General features: G+C 40.7%; 1 protein-coding gene across 1 annotated transcript in view; it reads left to right on the top strand.

The window, feature by feature from the left end:
• The window catches only part of LOC132385210 (sorting nexin-19-like), a 196,741-nt gene extending 172,357 nt beyond the window's left edge, over window positions 1–24,384 (top strand). The window contains exons 11-12 of the mRNA XM_059957124.1: window positions 14,541–14,665; window positions 16,051–24,384. Of these exons, the coding sequence (XP_059813107.1) occupies window positions 14,541–14,664 (124 nt within the window). The 3' untranslated portion in view covers window position 14,665; window positions 16,051–24,384. The remainder of the gene's footprint in view (window positions 1–14,540; window positions 14,666–16,050) is intronic.
• The last annotated feature ends 1,049 nt before the right edge of the window (window positions 24,385–25,433 follow it).

The following is a 25,433-nucleotide window of genomic DNA, read 5'->3' as shown; positions in this document are numbered from 1 at the left end:
CAAAATAATTCAAATCATCAAGCCACAATAGCCACATTATGTAGCTCTTATTAAAATCACAACTGATTAAAGTTCAAAGTAAAATTATTATCAAAGTACATATATGTCACCATGCACAAATCTGAAATTCATTTGCTTGTGGGCATTCATGGTAGAACAAAGAAATCCAATAGAATTAGTGAAAAACTACATACAACCAACCAACAACCAACGTGCAGAAGTTAAGTTTTAAGTTCAAGTATACTGTTATTCAACCATTCGTATGTATATCGTCACAACGAAACCTTGTTCCTCTGGACCAAGGTGCACAGCATGGTGCATATAACTCTCACATAACACATAAAGTAATATTACCACAAATAAATTGACAAATAATATTCCAGCAGATTGACATTTAGCATAAGGTACATTACAACACAAGTCAAAAGTAAACAGTATAATGCTACTGGCACTTCATAAATGATGAAATCTGGATGGTGGCAGAGAATTCAGTAATCTCACAGCCTGGGGGGAGAAGCTGTTTCCCATCCTAACCGTTCTTGTCCTGATGCTACGGTACTTCCTGCCTGATGATAAGGGATCAAAGAGATGGTGGGATGGAGGGATCCTTGATAATGTTAAGGTCTTACATGTGCCGTGCTCCTGATAAACATCTCTGATGGGTGGAATTGAGACTGCAATGATCCTCTCAGCAGTTCTGGCAATACTCTGTAGAGTCTTGCAGCCAGATGCCTTGCAATTCCTGTATCAGACGGAAAAAGACAAACTGTGCAAATTCATCAAACAAGCAATAAATAAATAGAATGATATAGTAAAGCTGATTAAAAAAACTTTTAAAAACTAGGATATAACATAAAGAACTAGTGAGTTCTCACTTGGAGTATCATTAGTAGTTTTAGGCCGCATATCTCAGAAAGGATTAGCTGACATTGGAGAGGATTCAAAGAAGGTTCACAAAAATGATTTCACAATTTAAAAGCTTATCATGTGAGGAGCTTTTAATGGCTCTGGGACTGTATTCACTGAAATTCAGAAGAATAAGCACAGGATCTCATTGAAACCTGTCAAATGTTAAAAGGCCTTGATGTGGAGAGGATGTTTCCTATGGTGGGGAGTCTAAGACTAGAGAACACTGTCTCAGAATAGAGGGGCATCCTTTTAGAATGGAAATGAGGAATGGTTTCTTTAGCCAGAGAGTGGTGAATCTGTGGAATTCGTTGCCATAAGTGGCTGTGGAGGCCAAGTCATTGGGTATATTTAAGGCAAAAGTTGATAGCTTCTTGATTGGTCAAGGCATGAAGGGATATTAGGGAGAAGGCAGGAGATTAGGGCAGAGATGGATATGGATCAGCCTTGATGAAATGGTGAAGCAGATTCGATGGACCAAATGGCTTGATTCTGCTGCTGTATCTTATGGTCTTAATGGTCTAAATATGAGGGGTGATTGATAAGTTTGTGGCCTAAGGTAGAAGGAGTCAATTTTAGAAAACCTAGCACATTTATATTTCAATATAGTCCCCTCCTACATTTACACACTAAGTATAGCAGTCGTGCAGCATACGGATCTTGGACCTCCAGAAAGTGTCCACAGATGGGTGATTGACAAGTTCATGGCCTAAGGTAGAGGGAGATGAGTTATACAGCTCTCGTTACATGCACATGCAGGTCAGCTCTTTGAGTGATTATGCAGAAAGTTTGAAGTTAATAACTCATCTCCTTCTACCTTAGGCCACAAACTTATCAATCATCCATGATGAGCTATTAACTTCAAACTTTATGCATAATCACTCTAACTGTTGAACTGCACGTGCATGTAACAAGAGCTGTATCACTCATCTCCCTCTACCTTAGGCCATGAACTTATCAATCACCCCTGCTGCAGACACTTTCTGGTGGTCCAAGATCTGTATGCTCCACAATCGCTGGACTTAAGAGTGTAAATGTAGGAGGGGACTATGTTGAAAAATAAATGTGCTAGGTTTTCTAAAATTGACTCCTTCTACCTTTGGCCACGAACTTATCAATCACCCCTCGTATTTTAACACAACTTAAAAATATAGTAAGTGACTATTAGAAAGATTTTCAAACTGCTGAGAGTTCAATAGTTGAGAAAAAAAATTCTTTTTGGTTGAGTGTCGCATCCTCCAAAATGGTGAAAATTTATTTGAAAATGTTTAGGGACCTATAATCATAGGAGAAAGAAAGGAGGATGGTTTCCATATGGGAAAGTTGCTTTTCCCAATATTCCCTGAGAAGTCAGGTCCAAAAATATATTTGATAGTCCTTCATTAGAGCAGAGAGTAGCCGTTATTGGATAAAGTTACTTTACAGTGAAGATTCAGGTGATTCATTTAACCTCACCACAAGCCACCTACACTACAACATTGTACCATTAAACTTTAAAAAATGAGTCCCATAGACTATAAAACTGGAAAAAATAATTCCCCCATCAGCAATGCCAATTAGAAAATTGATTTTCCATCTGGTTCCAATGAAATTTGCAGTGCTTTATTTGGATATTGAGATTCTAAACATGTTTATTTTCATGTTAGTAAATGCCTGTTCTTGTATTTTATTCTTTATATGATGCAGCCAAAATGATATGGATATCTTTAGGCTTAATATTACATAAAATTGGAAATTTTCTTACTCAGTTCAACTTGTAAAATAAAAAGTCAGTTGTTTCCAAGGATGTATTTTCATTTGTCACTTTCACCGACTCTTCTCAATAATTTAGTGCTTATTTAAAGTTCAAGGTAAATTTATTATCAAGGTACATATATGCCACCATATACAACCCTGAGATTCATTTTCTTGCAGGCATGCATGTTCAATAAATCAATAATAACCATAATAGAATCAATGACAGACTGCACCAACTTGGACATGCAACCAGTGTGCAAAAGACACTAAGCTATTCAGATACAAAAAGAAAGAAATAATAAAAAAAAACATACCAAGAACATGAGAGGAAGAGTCCTTGAAAGTGAATCCATAGGTTGTGAGAACATTTCAATGATGGGGCAAGTGAAGGTGAATGAAGTTATTCCCTTTGGATTAAGAGCCTGATGGTTGAGGAGTAATAATTGTTCCTGAACCTGGTGGTGTGAGCCCTGAGGCTCCTATACCTCCTTCCAGATGGCAGCAGTGAGAGGAGAGCATGACCTGGGTGGTGGGGGTCCCTGATGATGGATGTTGCTTTCCTGTAATAACGCTCTGCGTAGATGTGCTCAACAGTGGAAAGGACTTTGCCCGTGATGGACAGGGCCATATCCACTATCTGTTCAAGGCCCTTGGTGTTTCCATACCAGGCTGTGAGAGTTAATATACTCTCCACCACACATCTATAGAATTCTGTCAAATTTTTGGATGTGATACCAAATCTTTGCAAACTTCTAAGGAAGTAGAGGTGCTGCCATGCTTTCTTAGGAATTGAACTTGTGTGCTGGGCCCAGGACAGGTCCTCCAAAGTAACAACAAGAAATTTAAAGCTGTTGAGCCTCTCCACTTCTTATCTTCCAATGAGGATTGGCTCATTAATCACCTGTTTCCTCCACCTGAAGTCACTAATTAGCTCCTTGGTCTTGCTGACATTGAGTAAAAGGTTCAACATCCTTCCTATTTATTCACCTTTTTCATTTATCACTTTCAAGAACTCTCCCTCTCATGTTCTCAATATTTATTGCTTATTTTTTTTCTATTTGCTCAGTTTGGGTTTTTTTTGCACATTGGTCATCTTGTTGGGTATGGTCTTTTATTGATTCTATTGTTTTTCTTGGATTTACAAGGAAGTGAATCCCAGGGTTGTGCATGATGGCATATATGTACTTTGATAATAGATTTTCTTTGAACTTTGGTGCCAACATAGCATGCCCACAATGCTCGGCAGAACAACACAGAACACAACAACAACAGCAAAAATAAGCCTCATTCCTCCCTCCCACCCATTTATATATATATATATAGTCCTTTAACGCCAGGACGGGCCTCCAGCAGACATGGTCTTGGGCCTGCAGACATCATGATTCAACCTCCCCGTGGACTCGCAGAGATTTGCTGACTCTGCTCTGAACAACGGGCCTCGACTTCCAATTCATCCTCAGGCCTTGATCCTTGGCATCAATCCCAGGATGAATTTCCTGTATATAAATGAAAAAAAAGGTAAATGCAAAGAATACTGGAGGTGCTGAACAGGTCAGGCAGCATCTTTGGAGAAAGGAAAACAGTTATATGTTCAGTTTAATGACTTTTCATCTGACCTAATGGAAGACAATCAACCTGAAACATCAGCTCTGTTTCGCTCCTGAGGAGCTGCCTGATCTTGTGAATATTTCCAGCATTTTATTTCTAGTTTCTGGCATCTGCATGTTTTTCCTAAATAAATAGCATTTAGAACTTTAGAAGTATGGTCACTGTTGCAATGTAATAAATTACCATCGACATAATTCCATAGGTCAGGATGTAGAGCGTGGTCTTGTAAACCAGGGGTCGTGAGTTCAAATCTCACTCGGGTCTCAACATTTGTGGCAACACTGTAGTGTAGCAGTTAGCATAATGTTATTACTGTACAGTGCCAGTGACACGGGTTCAATTCCCGAAGCTCTTTGTAATAAGGAATTTGTACATTTGTCCCATGACCATGTGGATTTGCTTCGGTTTCCTCCCACTTTCCAAAGATGGATTAGACGGTCAACTGGGTCGAACTGATCAGCATTGATGACATCTTCAAAATGCAATGCCTCAAAAAGGTGGCATCCATCATTAAGGACCCCCATCACCCAGGACATGCTTCATTGCTATCACCAGGGAAAAGGTACAGGAGCCTAAAGACATACATTTAACGTTTTAGGAACAGCTTCTTCCCTATCAACATCAGATATCTGAATGGATAATGAATCTTCTTGAACACTGCTTCACTGTTTTTACTCTCTTTTTGCACTACTTAATTGATTTAAAATTTTAATAAACATTTCTTATCGTAATTTATTATAGTTTTATGTATTGCACTGGACTGTTGCTGCAAATCAACACATTTCTTATTTCAATGCAATAAGATATATGTCAGTTATATTAAACCTGTTTCTGATTCAATTTAAGCAAGTTGAGCACTGCATTTATCTACTGAGTGAAACAACAAGCAGAAACACTGATATATTTGCCAGTGATCATTAAAGAAACAATAAAATTAAAGGTTTGGCTGCTTTACAATTTCATTTGTCTAATTGGTGGCATCTTACTGATAATCCTCTCATTTTTTGCGAATGCTCTCAGCTTCTCCAGTTTTGCTTAGCTGACCATGCGGGCACGTGAGCTGTGCAAGTGTTGTCAGTTTCCCAACTTTTCAAGGCACAAACTCCCCAACCATGTTGCAGATGCACAGTGACTCTCCAATAGAGCATACTGAGGCGTGACAGTCAAAAATGATTTGTATTTCTCACTAGTGCTCTCGGACGGATGTTCTCATTAGAAAGTTTATGGTGAAAATTGACTGCAGAACCTCTCAGTACAGAAGTCCTGAGAAAATCTGGCCTCAACTGTAAATTAAAATTCAGTTCATATCAAATTGTATGAAATTACTGTACCTAAGTTGAACCAAATGTTTGGTAGCAGTATTGTCTACTTTGCCAATCTTCCTGAGACCAAATGAAATCTGCAGTTAATTTTTTTTGTGTGGTATTCTTGGCTGCCCATAGGTGTTACAGGACTCTGGAGACATCTCGTGGTGCAGAGGAAAAGTCTAGCTTTGTAGCTCTGCCTTGGAAAGCTCTGTAGGATATAGTTTTCAGGTGACCCATAGCTCATTAAACATTTTAAAAAATCTCATTCATAGGAAAGGACCTGGAGCCATTTATTTGTCAGTTTTTTTATTGGAAAGCTTTAGTTGATACAATACTGTGCAAAACTCTTAAGCACATATATATAGCTAGGGTGCCTAAGGCTTTTGCACAGTACTGTATTTCTCAATGTGGAGCGGAGAGTGAGTTTGTAAATCTGATAGGAACAAAGGATGATGAGGAGGGGTATGAGTGAGGTAGCAGAGGAAGAATGCCAAAGGCAGGGTGTGACGTGGGTACATACACGCCCAGTCCTGAGACACCAGGCAAGGTCATTTGATTCCAAACAATTGGTTTATTGATCATTGCAAGATGTCTCTCTGGTGCTTCTTGCTCCCTCCTCTCTCCCTTCCCCTTTTCCAACCATGATTCCCCTCTCCCTGCCCCCTTCCCACTCTCAGTCCACAACAGAGACCCATTTCAGAATCAAGTTTATCATCGCTCACATATGTCATGAAATTTGTTTTTTTTTTTGTTTGCGGCAGCAGTACAGTGCAAAACATAATACAGTCGTCCCCCGGTATCCATGGGGGATTGGTTCCAGGACCCCCTGCGGATACCAAAATCCACAGATGCTGAAGTCCCTTATATAAAATGACGTAGTATTTGCATATAACTTACACACATCCTCCTGTATACTTTAAATCACCTCTAGATTACTTATAATACCTAATACAATGTAAATGCTATTGTTTAGGGAATAATGACAAGGAAAGAAAGTCTGTACATGTTCGGTACAGACGCAACCATCATAGCTCTTCTGGGAACACTGATGCTGCCTCAGCTTCAGCCGATGCTGATTCTCCCGTGATCTTTAAGTTCCTGAGGACTTTACAAAGCTAGCCAGCCATCCCTTGCTAGCCTTAAACTCCTTCCTCTTGCTCACAACACAAGTAGCGAACGAACGAGACGCGAGGCAAACAATGCTCAAATGAGTGCTGGAGAGAGACTGAGAATCTGTGAAATGGTGGGAGGCTACAGTAGAGTATGCCTACACATCACTTTATTCGCTTGGATTCAGCGTAATGTTCGGCACGCGGCAAATTCAAGTTTTGCTTTTTGGAACTTACTGGAATTTTTTTTTGAATATTTTTGATCCGCGGTTGATTGAATCCGCAGATGCGGATCCTATGGATATGGAGGGCCGTCTGTATTACTGCACTACTGTGCAAAAGCCATTGGCACCCTAGCTTTATATACGTGCCTAAGACTTTTGTACAGTACTGTATTATGTTAAAAAATTGATTAGAAATTAAGTATTTGTTATTGTGGACAGATGTTGCATGCAGGATTGCATTTAAGTAAACCAATAAACCATGGCTGTGATTATGTTGCTTTAAGTAGAGCATTTCTTGGGCAGGATATGTCTTCAAGCATTAGATTTTTAGGGTCCCTTTCAAAAGGTTAGTAGGAAAAGCATACCAAATATATGCTTTCATTGCCAAATATGGTTTAATATTAACCCACATAGGAAATGATGTAAAAAAAACTTACGAACAGGAAGTGATGTTTGTATAAAACAAATTGCCATATAGAATGAACAATGCCTCTTGAGGCAGAACACAGTGAAATCAACTCTGGGAAAATTATTTACTACACTTGCAGTGTAAACCTTTCTCCTGAAAGGGTTAGGTGTCTTTATAATATAGATGATTAACTTTCACCTTCATTTTATGCAGCATATGTCTTTTACACAGAGTGTTGGGAATGTGGAGTACACTGCTAGGAATGGTGGTAGAGGCAGATACGTGAGACATGTTTAAGAAACCCTTAGGCACATGGATGAAAGGAAACTAGAGGGCAGTACAGGAGGGAAGCATTAGATTGATCTTGGAGTTGGTTGAGAAGGTGGCACAACATAGTGGGGTGAAGGGCCTGTACTGTATTGTACTGCTCTCTGTTCTCTGCCTAACTCCAAGTACAGTTGGCCCTCCTTATCTGCGGGTTCCGTATGCGCGGATTCAACCAACCGCAGATCGGGAAAACCCGGAAGTTCTCTCTCCAGCACTCGTTGCTGGAGCATGTACAAACTGTTTTTTCTTGTCATTATTCCCTAAACAATACAGTATAATAACTATTTACATAGCATTTACGTTGTATTAGGTATTATAAGTAATCCAGAAATGTCTTAAAAGTGCGGGCAGTCCCCGGGTTATGAATGAGTTCCATTCCTGAGTCCATCTTTAAGTCGGATTTGAAGTTGGAACGGGTACATCCGGTATTATTTAGCGTCAGTTAGTCAAACATTTTTCTTAGTATACAGTACATATTTTACCTTTCTATGCATATAAAACACTTAATAATTTAACCACTGTGTTGCTTAGTAATAATTGTAGCTTTCATTGGGGCAGGGCCTTTCACATTCTCTATTAAAATTTTTCCAATCGTTGACCGACTGTAACCTAACGCTATTCCAGTTACTGATGGCAGTTCACCTCTTACCAATCACGGTATTACTTCCCACCTTATTTTCATTCACACTGCAGATTCAGAGCTGTGCCGCCAGGTCCTAATGTCCACCGTATGGAGACTTGTTAAATCAAGTCTGGGGTTCCACTGGGTCTTAAAGACCACCTCGCTGATACATGTTAAATACTGGACTTGAACATCCGCGAATGTTGGTATCCATGGGGGGTCCCAGAACCAAATCCCCCGCGGATAAGGAGGGCCGACTGTATTGGAGTGTTTTCTCCTTGTTACCAATTAATGTCAGTGTTATTAAGGCCTCCTGATATCACATTTTGTTAGGTACTCGTTGGTCAAGGGCAGTCATTCACACCTCACCTTTGAAATTCAGCTGTTTGGACCAAGTTGTGATGTGAATTAGCAAAAACCTAGAACTGGACTTCATGAGCATGTTATTATCTTGAACTGTTCCTTGGGAACTTGCTTCCACCTCTGGTCCTCTAGGCACTGATTGACACAAATGAGGCAGGAGGTGCTTTGGGCTGGATAGATGGTCGTGAGATGGTCCATCCCTTCCATCACTTGTGTGTTCGTGGCCCAAAGAATCCCAGTGTTCAGCTGGGAATGTTTGAGCACGTGGTTGGATCTTGCCCACTGTCTGCCTGGTATTCTGTGACTGTGCTTTGAATAGGGCGTTGGATTTGGGGTTTGGTGTGGGTCTGTGCTAGCTGATACATGATGATGACATCATATATCATTTTACACATGACTGAGAAGAAGCTGATTAAATGGTAATTACCTGGATTTGATATGTGTTGATTTTTCTGAATATCATGTACCTGGGCAATGTTCCACATTGGCCAGCATGGTGGCATAGCAGTTAGTGTTATGCTATTACAGCGCCAGGGACCCGGATTCAATATCACGTTGCACATTGGTTTGATATCAGCTTATGTCTAAATCAATGGAAGATGAGGTAGCTTTTCCACACAAGTAAATGCTATGATCTGTATATCGATTGTGCTCATATTTAAAGTCATTTTAAAATTTGATTGGATCGCATCCACTACCTCCTGGAAGTTTGATCCAAATGCCAATTATTTAGGAACTGGACACCATTTACAGCATGTATTTGGCGCAAGATTCCAGTCACCGTAAAGCATTTTTAATCAAAAATACCTCAAACTTTCATTTGGACTAAAATTGAAATTCAGCTGCATTCAAAGAACTGTCAAGATTTCACACTCACCTCAGCCTCCAGTCACTCTGTACCACATGGTGGAAAGCTGCCTTTTGTTCCTAACCCTTTGAGGACAATGTATACAGTGTTCAGAAATAATGATGTTTCTTTTTATTTTTTTTGAGAGTCCTCAAAGACAAACACATTTCAAGAGTCTCTTTGGGTATTGCTGGATTTTTCAAATTTTGACCCAGTGCCTGAGAAAAGTCTCTGATTCTACTAAATTAAGATGTAGTGCTGTGGGCTAGAGTACTTTCCTCAATCTCTGTATATCATGTTCAACCACAGCTTAGACTCACTGGATCCAGGATGAAACAACACAACTGTCGTAACTGACTCGGCTCAATGCTTAAGTACCAGCACATTAGTGCAATATTTATTGCTGTTACCTCATAGCTCCAGTGCCCAGGGTCATTCCTGACATAGGGAGCTGTCTGTGTAGGATTTATACATTTTTGCACTGACCAGGTGAGTTTCCCCAAGTTGAACAAAGAACATAAAATATTTTAACCTACTCTAGAGGTGTCAGAGCCGGTATGCTCCACCAGGGGCAGTGTGGTGCAGCGTCCAGGCTGGAGTCGGTGCTGCCTCCCCCAGTGTTCACTCGGCAGAAGACAAACTCTTTTGTGGTCCATTGCAGATTTCTGTGGCATTATGGCTCGAGTTTGGACTCTTTTATTGCGTGGCTGTATCTTACTGATACATTTATGTGTTGATATCTTGTACGTGCTTTGTGTTGTGTGTGACTGTTGGTACTGTGTTTTGCACCTTGGCTCCAGAGTAACACTGTTTCATTTGGCTGTATTCATGAGTATTCATGAATGGATGAATGACAATTAAAATTGAATTGAATCGAATTTAACCTTTCCATCCAATATAGCCCTCCAAGATTCTGTCATCTATGTGCCTATCAACAGTAGATGTCTCTTAAATCTCCTTAATGCATCTGCTTCGAATATCATCTATGCACTTACCACTATCTGTGTTCAAAAAAAAAACTACCTCTGATATTCCCCCTCTATTTTTCAACAATCACCTTAAAATAATACCTCTGTGTATTTGCTATTTCTACTCTGGGAAATAGACTTTGAACTGTCCGCTCGATCCATACCTCCTGTCATTCTGTACTCCTCAGTCAAGTCATCTCTCATCCTCCTTCACTCTAAAAAGAAAACCCCCAGCTCACTCAGCCTATCCTCATAAGACATGCCTTCTGTCCAGGTGCACCGGTTTCCTCTCACATTCCAAAGATGTTCGGGTTAGGCTAAGGTTTACTAAATTGTGAGCTTGTTATGTTGGTACCTGAAATATGGCAACACTTGCAGGCTGCCCCCCACCCCATCCTCGGACTGCATTAACACAAACGGCGCATTTCACTGTGTGTTTCAATGTATGTGTGACAAACAAAGCTAATCTTTTTTTCCCCCCAGAGGTGGCAACAGATAATTATCAGCTTTATAGCGCCAGGAGAATTGTTGGGGTGAGGGGAGTTGTTGGGCATGTGAATGAAGAAACAGTGCTCTGCCAAAGTCTTAGACACATACACAGTATATAGCTAGGTTGCCTAAGACTTGCACAGTACCATATATAATGTCTTTCCAGTTACCAGTACTTCATATTGCTGAGCTAATACAAAGCTAAATACTCTTATTTCTGTTTCCCAACCACCTTCCTGTTTTAACCAACATACAGTAGTGTACAAAAATGTTAAGCACTCTAGCTATATATATGTGCCTAAGACTTTTGCACAGTACTGTAGGTTTTCAGGAAATAAGTGGGTGAATAGACTGCTGGGAGTTTTCTGAGAGCTAGCGTAGGTGTCTTAGGCAGATGTCCTTGTCATGACAAAACAAGAGATATGAGTTCTGGTTTAACTATATCTAGTGCAGTTGGATCCTGCTATTGTCTGCCAAGAGTTCCCGCTTGTATATTTCCCTTGGTTCTCTCCTGTCTTTACTAAGGCCCTCACTCAACCCATCTTCACCACGGTGGCTGATGTCGTTCATGGTTCTCCCTTTCCCGCATGGGTTTCCTCCAGGTTCTCTGACGTCCATGTGTCAAATAAAATTAATCTTTATCTTCTGCTCTGTTTCAAATTTCCTGTCATCAGCCCTTTTCTCAAAAAACCAGTTCACACAAGTCTTAGCCCTTGCAAGCTGATTTTTCTTCTCCAAATTTCCTTGTTTGTATGAATCCCTCAGTCAGATATTTGTTGTTGCTGCTGTGTTGAAAAGGGGCCCTGATTAAAATCGCTAACGTCATCTTGTTTGACTGTATAAGCTACCCTTTTCTGTGTACTATATTCCTAGGAGTGAACATCACCAATAGCTCCTCCTGGTCCAACCACGTAGATGCCGTGGCTTAGAGAGCTCACCACTGTCTCTACTTCGTCAGGAAGCTAAAGAAATCTAGCATGTCCCAGTTGACCTTTATCAAATTTATCGATACACCATAGCATCCTATCTAGATGCGTCATGGTATGCAGTAACTGATCTGCCCATGACCACAAGAAACTGCAGAGACTTGTAGACACAGCTCAGCATGTCAAGGAAGCCAGCTGTCTCTCTATGGGCTCTGTCTATACTTCCCGCTGCCGCAATAATGCAGTCAACATAATCAAAGACTCTTCCCACCATGGACATTCTCTCTTCGAGTCATAGAAAAGTACAGCACAGAAGTAGGCCCCTCGGCCCATCTAGCAACTTAAACTGCTTATTCCCACTGACCTGCACTGAGATCACGGCTCTACCATCTGTGCACCTATCTAATTTTCTCTTAAATGTTGAAATTAAGCTTCATGGACCACTTGTGCTGGCAGCTCATTCCACACTCTCAGGAACCTCTGAGAGAAGAAGTTTCCCCTTAAATTTTTCACCTTTCACCATTAACTCATACAGACCTCTAGTTGAAGTCCCATCCAACCTCAGTGGAAAAAGCCTGCTTGCCTTTGCTCTATCTATGCCCCTCATAATTTTGTATACCTCGATGAAATCTCCCCTCAATCTTCTATGTTCCAGGAATAAAGTCCTAACCTATTCAAACTCAGGTCCTCTGGACCCGGCAGCATCCTTATAAATTTTCTCTGTACACTTTCAACCTTGGGTACATCTTTCCTGTAGGTAGATGACTAAAACTACACATAATACTCCAAATGAGGCCTCCCCAAAGTCTTAAACAATACTTTGATTTATGAAGGCCAATGTGAATGGCTTTCTTTTCTTTTTTATCTTCTCCCCTCTCCCATCAGGCAGATGATACAAAGCCTGAAAGCATGGACCACCAGGTTCGTTGACAGCTTGTATCTCATTGGATCTCTTGTACAGTCAGATGGACTCTTGACCTCACAATCTAACTCCTTATGTCTATTATTATCGACCTCTCTATCTACTTGCACTGCAGTTTCTCTGTTACACTTTTTTCTGCATTCTGTTATGGTTTTACCTCAATGCACTGTGTATTGATCTGTATGAACAGCATATGAGACAAGCTTTTCACTGTATCTTGGTACATGTTTCAAGATTCAAGATTGTTTAATGTCATGTACAGTACCCAAGTGTAAAGGAGAACAAAATATTTGTTACTCTGGATCCAGTGCAGCACAAAGGACACAACAATAATATTCCAATTTAAGTTCCAAAATATGGTAATCTATCCATGCTGAATCTGTCTGCAGTCTATGATGTGATAGATTTTTATCATCCACCTGTTCAAGAGCCTGCTCCTGAACCTGGTGGTATGAGTCGTGAGGCTCCTGTACCTCCTTCCTAACGGCAACAGTGAGTGGACAGCATGGCCTAGATGGTGGGATCCTTGATGATGGATGCTGCTTTTCTGCAGCAGTGCTCCTTGTCGATGTGCTCAATGGTGGGGAGGGCTTTACCTGTGTCAGACTTCCAGATTGTAATGTATCCAGTCATTAATAACTTCCATTATCAATGGCTTATTCTCCTGAGCCTGTTCCATTAATTCTGGGTACCCCACATGAATCAATCCTTCCCCACCTCATTTTCTCAATTCTGAATGGCGATTTTTATTTGTGCAATTTAATAATGTTGACATCTGTTTTTTTTGGTAATAGATATAGTTCATTGATTTATGGACCAAGTACTGTCGGCAAGGCTGGCATTTTTGGCCAATCCCCCATTGCCCGGAGAAGGCAACAGTGAGCTGCTGAAGTCCAAACAGTGAAATAATTTGCTGAAATATTGTAGTGGACATCTGTGTGTCTGGAATCTCAAAGGGAGGTTAATTGGAGGACATATCTCATTCCGGTGGAAATGGACAATTTGGGCAAATTTAATTCCGCAGTTCTCCTTTTCTCTGAGCTTCATATGTATTAAATATTTGCTTATAGATGTCAATTCATAAAATTTTTGAGATTTTCCAGCCATTTCTCACTTGGAATATTGTGTTCTGTTCTGGTCGCCTCATTATAGGAAGGATGTAGAAACCTTAGAGAGAATGCAAAGGATATTTGCCAGTTAGAGAGCACGTCTTATGAGGATAGGTTGAGTGAGCTTTGCTTTTTATCTTTGGAGCAGAGATAGAAGTATACGAGATGATAAGAAGCATAGATCAAGTGGCAAGCCAGAGATTTTTTTCCAGGGTGGAAGTGGCAGGGGGGCATTATTTAAGGTGATTGGAGGAAAGTATAGGGGGATGTTACAGATAAGTTCTTTACATAGAGAGTTGTGAGTGTATGGAACGCCCTTCCAGGGTAGTTGTAAAGGCAAATATATTAGGGGCATTTAAAAACTCTTGGATAGGCACATGGCTGAAAGAGAAATGGACGACTATGTACGAGGGAAGAGTTAGATTGATCATGGAGTCAGTTAAAGGGTCAGTACAACATCGTGGACTGAAGTGCCTGTACTAAGCTGTAGTGTTCTGCTGTAGTGTTCTATTGACACCAGCTTGCTTTTGTACTCAGGCACTTGTTGCCTGTAGCTCTGTCTTTACAATACTTATACCCTAAAACCGTTCTTGAAAATCTGTCTTCCTTTCTGATCGCATTGTTTTATTTCTGCTGTAACTCTGCTGTGTTTGAAATTTCTCGGCAGACATCTTGTGTACTGCATATGGGATCTGCTGCTAGAGTTCCTAATCCCTGAAGCTTCTAATGAGGAGTTCCAAAAATCTCTGTTAACCTTGGCTTCAGGAAGCTCAGAGAAAGTGCTGGGATGAGGTAAGCAGTTGATTTGCAGAAATTTTCGATGGCGTTTTCTCTTCTGTGCAGTTCCTCTTGGCCAGCATGGTGGCATAGCAGTTAGTGTTATGCTATTACAGCACCAGGGACCCGGATTCAATATCATCACTGTCCATAAGGAGTTTGTACGTTCCCTCCCACAGATTAGATTAGCTTTATTTGTCACATGTACATCGTAACACGCAGTCAAATGCATTGTTGGTGTCAATGATCAACACAGTCTGAGGATGTGCTGAGGGCAGCCCTAAAGTGTCACCACACCTCCAGCCACCAGCATCGCATATCCACAACTCACTACTCACTAACCCTAACCTGTATGTCTTTTAGAATGTGGGAGGAAACTGGGGCACCCGAAGGCAATCCACTCGGTCATGGGGGAGTGCCAAACTGCTTAGACACAGCGACAGGAATTGAACCCAATCACTGCGTTGTGCTAGCCACTAAATTATTGCATGGATGTAATTGGGTGACACATGCTCATTGGGCCAGAGGGGCTGTTACCGTGCTGTATCTCTGAATGAAATTTAATGTGCTGTGATGTTGATGGCCAGCACCCATTTACTTTGATTGTCATGGCGGCACACAGTCCTCAGTCCTCCATTATGATAAAGCAACCAATCCCAAGAAACAAACATTGTAATCAATATACCAACTCCTTTCTGTAGTTAGCAGTCCAGCTCAGTTCAGCACTTGTGAATCAACAATGACATCCAGAATGATTCTCCTTAACTCTTAAATGACTAAAGTTTAACTTTAAGTCATAAGCCACTTAAAAGAAATCCTGCCTGCCTTTCAATCTAAAATTTGTTCCATTGTGTAATAAACTCCAAATGTCTATTCTGTTTTTGTTTAATTTTCTCAGATCAACAGTGGCATATTAGTACTTGTTTCAGCCACAAACCTGTTGGTAGGAATTCCAATTGTGCCTGCATAGCAGAGACACTGTCACATACCAATCAGAATAAGCAATTTTGTTCTTGCATAGCAAAGAATCAAAGGGTCTAATCATCTGAATTTACAGGCCAAATTCTCCACATTAAAGTCTATTTAACTTTAAAGACTGTGACCAGCGGAAGACAAGCTGGACCAGGACAACATCCCACACACCATCAATGCCACTCAGGGACTTGGACTGTATGCTTTGTGTGACTGTATGTATTTCTGCTATTGTAACTATAATGTGCTGTGAGCTGTTAGTATTGTGTTTTGCACTTTAGTCCTAGAGGAACACAGTTTCATTTGGTTGAATGGCAATTAAACTTGAACTTGAAACTCCTTCTACAGTTGTAAAGAATTGTTTGTTTCTTCACAGTTGAAACAAGGTTTACCTTTGGATTGACTTGTACTTTTTCTTTCTTGTATAGCCAAGAACCATCAACTGAATATTAAAGGAAGCATATCTCAAGAACATTACTGGGACATTGCTAAAAGAGATCAGATAACCAAAATGGATGCGAGATAAAGGCTTAGCCTAAATCCTGTAGATTTCAGCTTCACATTCATAGTATAATGGCAGCACTAATCAGCTATTTATTGAAAATGTTAATGCATGTTAGAAATTATCTTGCGCCTTATTTAACTTTGCCGATCGGAGATGATTTGAATGAGTATTTTACACTGTACTGGCCCTCTTCAGTGCCACAAATGTGCGCAAGGAAATCAAGATGATTGTCATGTTTGATATTTAACAAGTACTTCACATAAATGTGAGTTTTAAATGGTTTTAAATTCATTACTTCTGAGGCAGGTTTATATAATAGGCTTCTAAATCATTCCTTCTCAACAATTAATGACTGATGGTTGACCTATCAAGGCCAGTATCCACAAATGCACTAATTAAGATATATTTATTTGAACATTCCTGAATCAGAAATACTGGCACTGAATAGCACAATGAGCACCTACTGTTCAATACTTCCTGGGCACCAAGATCATGAAATTCTTCTGAATCATTTCATTTCACCTTTTATGGATTCTAAGTGTGGAGGACCTTCTCTATAAGTGTGGAAGGAGCACTGTATAAGAGTGGAGGAAGTTCTGTAGAAGTGTTAGATGGTTCGTCCTCTGCCTTTTCATCAGAGGAACAGCTTTGAGGAATTTCTCAGGTAAACAGTCAAGCTGCAGTATATCCTTGGTCCAATATGCTGTTTGAGAGCCCATCCCTGTGTTTGTCACAATATGTCCTGGAATGGAGCAGAAGTCATCAAAATCAATTTTTTTTAAGACCTAATTGACAAAAGTGCTTTGTTAATTTAACTGCTATGTGCAAGTTGGACTATCTGGAGAAGCTGCTGTACAAGACGTTACTCCTTCATTATTTTGACTAGACGTGAGTCTGTGATGTTAAATGACACTATGCTCGGCAGTATGAGCAGCGTCATTGGAGAAAGAAACATAACTAACAAATAGTTCAGTGGCCCTTCTTCAAACTGTGACCTGTTGAGTATTTATTTTCATTTTACATTTCCAGCAAGTGCAGTATTTTATGTTTCTGTGAATTTGATATTTATAGCACCTTAAAATGTTTGAGATGTTATATTTTCATCTCACTTAGACGTAGTTTGGGTGAAGGTTAAATATCTCTATTACCTGTGTTACAGTTTTTCATTTACCTCAGTTGTCATTTGTAATTTATAACTGATGGAGAGTGAAATATGCTTCCTGTCTGGTTGAAGTATTGTGCTCAACCACTTGGTCTTGTTCCTCTTTTCCATCTACTCTTCTGCGTATCTGTAATTACAGTGAGCTGGTGTTGGTTGCTTATTTCATTAAATATTTATTTTAAGGCCACACCTTGAAGATAGAAGTAGGTGCCCAAATGTATCAAATCATTCTACGTTAAGTTTTAAGAATCATCTATATAGAAATCTGTCTTCTGTGGACAGAGTGAAATAAAGAAGAGTATCAAAACTCAAATGCAAGGTTAAACCATTCACTGAATTCACTAAGAGCCATTCTGTTCTAACTTTTTGAGCCTGCTGTTAGATATAGAAGTGGAACTAACTTTCGGAATGCTGTTTGGTTTAAGTATTCAGTAGAGGTATCAAACAGGTGTGAAACTAGTAGCATCCATACCCAGGCTTCGGAATGATAGGTAAAGCCAGATTTTCAGTCTCCTTCCTAGATGCTCTTTCATCACCACCTTTGATTCGGCCTGTGACAGCGTGGGTACTTAAGACTGCCAAAGTGAGAGGTTAACGATATCAGTGAACACTCCTGCCAGTTGATCAGTTCAAGTCTTTAGTTTATATAAACACTAACTCTCAAAAACCAGAGCCCTGTTTAGTAGCCCTCCCATGTATAATAGAACCATGCGGTCATACTCTGGAAATTCAAGTTGATCCAGTTGTCCTCAGAATCTCACCAGCTGCTTTTCCTAATTGCCAGCCTTTTCCCGACTTTCTTTGGTCCATATAGTGTCGAGGTTCTGCCTCTTAAGTTTCCTGATCTGGACAATTAATTATTATAAGAAGACTAAATGTCTAAATCTCTCTTTCAGGGAGTGATCTTTCTTCAGCTATTGAGGCTGTTTTGCTCATATGTTACGTGCCGTGCCCTATGATATGGACCATGATTGTTCTTGGCAAATTTTTCTGCAGAGGTGGTTTGCCATTGCCTTCTTCTGGGCAGTGTCTTTACAAGATAGGTGACCACAGCCATTATCAATACTGTTCAGAGATTGCCTGCTGGTTATCAGTGGTTGCATAACCAGGACTTGTGATCTGCACTGGCTGCTCACATGACCATCCACCTCCTGCTTCCATGGCTTCACATGACCCTGATCAGGTGGGCTTAGCAGGTGCTACACCTACCCAAGGATGACCTGCAGGCTAGTGGAGGGAAGGAGAGCGATGTATCTCACCCCGCCACCCCATGAAGGTGCGAAAGAGTTGTTATTCTTTATACTATATATAAAGTCCCTAAAGCTGATCTTAACACAGCTAGTTTCATATCAGGGAAACTGATCATAAATTTTAGATGATGGATATGAAAAAAAGCAAGGACCAGATGTAATTAGGTCATGAGGAGGATTGGCCCAAATAATAAACAGAATTATTTGTTGAATGTTAAAGATTATTTTATTTATCTCTTGTACATGCAGTGCAAGGATGTGCTGGGGGCAGTCTGTGAGAGTCATTGTGTTTCTGGTGCCCACAGCTTACTGATCATAACCCATGTGTACGTCTTTGGACTGTGGGAGGAAACTGGAGTACCTGTAAGAAACCTAGACAGTCATGGGGACAGCGTACAAACTCCTTACAGACAGCGGCAGGAATTGACCACGGATCACTGATGCTGTGAAGCGTGCTATCTGCCCTCTCTTCATTCTCTTTCACCTTATCTTTTTTTGTGCTTTTGTTCATTGCATCACAATTTTGGGACATTCACTTCCATGCCCTGGTTAAAATACATTTTAAATACACTTAAAGATTCAATGCTGTTGCTGAAGTGCATTGCCATTTCTGAGAAGCTGAAATGCTTTGTCATAGAGCCCACTGGCACGACCCCGGTTGAATACAATGAAAACCCATACTGGCAGATACACAAGGTGCTATTTTAAGCACTTCTGTTGTTCCAAAATGACACTTACGTTCAGTGCCGTTGTTCTGTGTCAGAATATTGTTGGGTAAGCATGGATTATAGTGTGTGTATGCATAAATATGCAGTGCCTGCTCAATTTTTAGTCTCGGATGTTGTGTTATTATTTGTCTCCAATGTTAAGTGTTCAGTGGGCGTTCCCAGTTGCAAAACTGAAACCTGCGGCTTCTGAAGAACTCTGAACTCATCAAACATAAAACATCATATTCCCATGGACAACACTCACAAAATACTGGTGGTACTCAGCAGGTCAGGCAGCATCTATGGAAATGAATAAACAGCTAATGTTTCAGACCGAGAACCTTTACCTTGATTGGAAAGGAAGGGGGACAGAAGCCAGGAAAAGAAAGTGGGCGAGGGGAGGAGTACAAGCTGGCAGATGATAGGTAAGACTGGATAAGGGGGAAGTTGGATGGGTAGGAGCAGAGTAGATGAAGTAAGGAACTGAGAGGTGATAGATGGAAGAGGTGCAGGGCCGAAGAAGAAGAAATCTGATAAGGGATGAGAGAAAGGGAAGGGGAGGTGATGAGCAGCTGAGAAGTGAAGGGATGAGAGGTAAAAGGCACAGACTATTTTCTAATTGAGAGAAAACTGAAAATTCAGAGGTGCAAAGGGACTTGGAAGTCCTTGTGCAGGATTCCCGAAAGGCTAACTTGCAGGTTGAGTTGATGCTAAGGAAGGCAAATGTAATATTAACATTCATTTCAAGAGGTCTAGAATATACAAGCAAGGATGTGATGCTGAGGCCTTTATAAAGCACTGGTCAGACTGCATTTGGGGTATTGTAAGCAGATTTGGGTTCCTTATCTAAGAAAAGGTGTGCTGGCATTGGAGAGGGTCCAGAGAAGATTCACGAGATTAATTCCAGGAATGAAAAGGTCTTACACTTATTCCCACCCTGTAAAAACGCCATCCTCTTCTCTCAATTCCTCTGTCTCAGCCGCATCTGCTCTCAGGATGAGGCTTTTCATTCTGGAACGAAGATCTCCTCCTTCAAAGAAAGGGGCTTCCCTTCCTCTACCATCTCTTTTGGTCACATCTGCTCTAACCCCATCCTCCCGCCACCCCACTAGGGATAGGGTTCCTCTTGTCCTCATCTACCATCCCACCAACCTCTGCGTCCAGCACGTAATTCAACCTAACTTCCGCTGCCTCCAAGCATGTTTCCCACCTCCCCACTTTCTACTTTCTACTTTCTGCTGGGATCGTGACCTACGAGACTCCCTTGTCCATTCATCCCTCCCCACTGATTATCCTCCTGGCACTTATCCTCGCAAGCGCAACAAATGCTACACCTGCCCCTCCACCTCCTCCCTCACTACCATTCAGGCCCCCAAACAGTCTTTCTAGGTGAGGCGACACTTCACCTTTAAGCCTTTTGAGGTCATCTATCGTATCTGGTGCTCCTGATGTGTCCTCCTGTATATCGGTGAGACCTGACATAGATTGGGAGACCACTTCACTGAGCACGTTCCGTCTGTCAGAAAAAGTGGGATCTGTCAGTAGCCACCCATTTTAATTCCACTTCCTATTCCAATTCCGACAAGTCGGTCCATGGCCTCCTCTACTGTCATGATCAAGCCAGACTCAGGTTGGAGGAGCAACACCTTATTTTCTGTCTGGATAGCCTCCAACCTGATGGTATGAATGTCAATTTCTCAAACTTCTGGTAATGCCCCCCCCCCCTCACCATTTACCATTCCCATTTCCCTCATATGTCCTTCTCTGTCTATCATCTCCCTCTGGTGCTCCTCCCCTTTTTCTTGCTTCCATAGCTTTTGGACCTCTCCTATTAGATTCCCCCTTCTCTAGCCCAGTATCTCTTTCACAATCAACTTCCCAGCTCTTTACTTCATCCCTCCCCCCACTTTCTTACTCTGACTCATCTATTTCCACCCCCCCCCCCCAGTGCTGATGAAGGGCCTCAGCCCAAAATGTAGACTGTACTTTTTTCTATAGATGCTGCCTGACCTACTGAGTTCCTCCAGCATTTTGTGTGTGTTGCTTGAATTGCTAGCATCTGCAGATTTTCTCTTGTTTGGGTTAATATATGAGAAGTGTTTAATGGCTCTGGGTCTGTACTCAATGGATTTTAGGAGAATGAAGGAGGATCTAATTGAAACCTATCAAATATTGAAAGGTCTGGATGGTGTGAATGTGGAGAGGATATTCCTGTTGAGGGGAAGTCTAGAACCAGAGACACAATCTCAGATTAGAGGTTTCATTTAGAATGGAGATGAGGAGGAATTTCTTTAGCCAGAGGGTGGTGAATCTGTGTAATTTGTTGCCACAGGCAACTGTAGAGGTCATGTCATTGGGTATATTTGAAGCAGAGGTTGATAGGTTCTTGATTAATTTGGGTGTCAAAGGTTACAGGGAGAAGGCAGGAGAATGGGGTTCAGAGGGATAATAAATCAGATGTGATGGAGCAAACTTGACGGGCTAATGTTGGTTGGAAGGAAAATGATGCAGAGTGCTACATGGGTGAACAGCTGTTCCAGTCAGCTCGGTTTGTATTGTACTTGATAGTGAAAATGTATGGAGAACAATGTGCTCGGTTTTGTAAAAGAGCTATAGTTTATGATGTTGATTGTGCACTAAAGTTTGTAGAATAAAGCTTTGAAGATGAATGTAAATATCAAATCCTCTGGTTAGTGTTATTTTCAGCTTTTGCCTAACACCATCACAAAAAGCGTTTCTGACCAATGAAATGCATTGAATAATTTTACATACGGTACTGTGCAAAAGTCACACACACACTCCCTCCCTCACTCCCGGATGTTTTCATGTTTAATTGTTTTGCAACATTCAGTTACAATGGATTTAATTTGGCTTTTTTTTTACTGATTTAACAGAAAAAGACTCATGTCAAAGTAAGAACAGATCTCTACAAGTGATCTAATTTAATTACGAATATAAAACACAAAATAATTGGTTGCACAAGTATTTACACCCTTTAATATGACACACCAAGTCATTACTGGTGCAATCAATTGTCTTTCAAAGTCACATAATTCGTTAAATGGAGATTACGTGAACAATCAAGCTGTTTCAATACATTGTAGCAAAAATATACCTGTATTAGGAAGGTTCAACTGCTGGTGAGTCAGTATCCTGGCAAAAACTACACCATGAAGACAAAAGAACACTCTAAGCAACTCCACAGAAATGTCAGGAGATGGATACAAGAAAATTTCCAAGTCACTGAATATCCCTTGGAGTACAGTGAAGTCAATCATCAAGAAATGGAAAGAATATGGTACAGTTGTAAATCTGCCCAGAGCAGCTGTTCTCAAAAACTGAGTGACTGTGCAAGAAGACTAGTGAGGGAAGCCACCAAGAGACCTATGACAACTCTGGAGGAGTTACAAGCTCCAGTGGCTGAGATAGGAGAGACTGCGCATACAACAACTGTTGCCCGAGTGCTTCACCAGTCACAGCTTTATGGGAGAGTTGCAAAGAGAAAGTCACTGTTGGGGAAAAAACTAACATGAAATCTTGGCTAGAGTTTGGCAGAAGGCATGTGAAAGACTGAGGTCAGCTGGATTAAGATTCTATGGTCTGATGAAACCAAAATTGAGCTTTTTGTCATCAGACTAAATGCCATGTTTGGCATAAGCCAAACACTGCACATCATCAAAAACACACCATCCCTACCGTGAAGCACGGTGGTGGCTGCATCATTTTGTGGGGATGCTTCACTGCAGCAGACCCTGGAAGGCTTGTGAAGGTAGAAGGTAAAATGAATTCAGCAAAATACAGGGAAATCCTGGAGGAAAACCTGATGCAGTCTACAAGAGAACTGTGACTTGGGAGAAGATTTGTTTTCCAGCAAGACAGAGACCCGCAACCAAAAAGCCAAATCTACACAGCGATGGCTTAAAAACAACAAAGTTAATGCCCTGGGGTGGTCAAATCAGAGACCAGGCCACAATCCAATTGAGAATTTGTGGCTGGACTTGAAAAGGGCTGTTCGTTCATGATCCCCGTGCAATCTGAAAGTGTGAGCAGTTTTGTAAAGAAGAATGGGGAAAATTTGCAGTGTCCATATGTGCAAAGCTGATAGAGACCTATCCATACAGACTCAAGACTGTAATTGCTGCCAAAGGTGCATCTACTAAATAACTGACTCAAAGAGGGTGAATACTTATGCAATCAATTATTTTGTGTTTTATATTTGTAATTAATTTAGATCACTTTGTAGAGATCTGTTTTCACTTTAACATGAAAGAGTCTTTTTCTGTTGATCAGTGTCAAAAAAAAACATATTAAATACGCTGTGAGTTAATGTTGTAAAACAATAAAACATGAAAACTTCCAAGAGGGAGGGGTGAATACTTTTTATAGGCACTGTATATAGCTAGGATGCCTAAGACTTTTGCACAGTACTGCAATTGCATTCTATTGCATTGTACTGCCACCACAACAAAAAATAAATCTCATGAAGTGTGAGTGATGATAAACCTGATTCTAATATGGGTCTATATTGTGGACTGAGAGTGGGAAGGGGGCAGGGAGAGGGGAATTGTGATTAGGAAAAGGGGAAGGGAGAGGGGAGGGAGTGGGAAGCACCAGAGAGACATTCTGTATTGATCAATAAACCAAATTACCTTACCTGGTGTCTCAGAGCTGGATGAATCTATCCATGCCACTCCCCTCCTCCCCACTCCTGGCACTCCTTCTCTTCCACCTGCAGCATTCCCAACAGATTCACAAACTCACTTACCTCTCCATGTTGGCTGCAAGTTATATACAGAAGCAAAATCTTGTGTGGCATTCTGATAATATGATGTTCATTAGTTGTTTAGTACTGTATTTTAGATGGTGTGGAGAAATACTCCACAAGGAAATGTATCATTGCCTCAATTCCAAGCATTTTAATGTTAAGCATTCAATGTCTAAAGTTCTAAATGTCTAAAATTAAAGTTCAAAGTCATTTTATTATCAAAGTGCTGTGCATACAACCTTGTGATTTATTTTCTTGCAGGCATTCACAGTAGATCAAAGAAATACAATAGAATCAATGACAAGTGTGCAAAGAAGACCAACTGTGAAAATAAATAATACTGAGAACATGAGTTGTAGAGTCCTTGAAAGTGAGTTCATAGGTTGTGGAATCTGTTCAGAGTTGAGGTGAATGAAGTTATCCACATTGATTCAGGAGCCTCAAGGTTGTAGGCTAAAAACACCCTGAAGATCTGTGTCCAGCTTTCGGTCTGATGCTTTTTGGGTTGGTGCAAAGTAGATCATTTAATCTCTAACACATTGGTTATGCTGTGTGGCATGATTATTGGTTCCTTCTATGTCATAGAGTAATAGAAAAGTACAGCACAGAAGCAGGCCCTTCAGCCCATCTAGTCCCTGCTGTCCTTGCCTACTCCCTTTGACCTGCACCCAGACCATAGCCCTCCACACCTCTACCATCTATATACCCATCCAAACTTCTCTGAAACGTTGAGACAAAATATTTCTGATTAAGACCTTCCCCTTGCAAAGCTCAGCCATGTAGCAGCTAGTATTATGCTTTACAGCACCAGTGATCTGGGTCCAATTCCTGCTGCTGTCTATTAGCAATTTGTACATTCTCCCTATGTCTGTGTGATTTTCGCTCCACATTCCAAAGGGGTATAGGTTAGTAGGTTAATTGGTCACATGGGTGTAGTTTGTCAGGCCAGTTATGGCCATTTAGCATGTTGTATCTCTAAATAAAAAAAAATCCAATCGCCGATTCCTTTCACCACAAATGATAAAACATCTTAAAATAGCATCTTTCTTTCCAGTATGAATATTTCAAAAGTGATAGATTAGATTTGAAAAGATATAGATCAAAGTTACCGATATTGTGTAATGTCAATGAATATAGTTGGAAGTTTTCTCTGTATTACATAGAACACTGAAAACACAGCATTCAGGCTGATGCAATGAGCAATATTCAAATATTAATTAATTAATTGAAGTTGTTTGCAGCTGCCAGCTAAATTGCTACATTTTTTGAACCATAGAGTCATAGAGCACTACAGCACAGAAACATGTTCCTTCTGCCTAGTCCTGGACCACAGCCCTCCATACCCATCCCATCCACGTACCTATCCAAACCTTTTTTAAGTGTTAAAATCAAGCTCACAGACTTCACCTCTGCTGGCAGCTC

Source organism: Hypanus sabinus, chromosome X2 (assembly GCF_030144855.1).
Source record: "Hypanus sabinus isolate sHypSab1 chromosome X2, sHypSab1.hap1, whole genome shotgun sequence".
In the NCBI taxonomy this organism is placed as follows: Eukaryota; Metazoa; Chordata; class Chondrichthyes; order Myliobatiformes; family Dasyatidae; genus Hypanus; species Hypanus sabinus.
The sequence above is the reverse complement of the archived record's forward strand: the minus strand, read 5'-3'. Positions and strand labels throughout refer to the sequence as shown.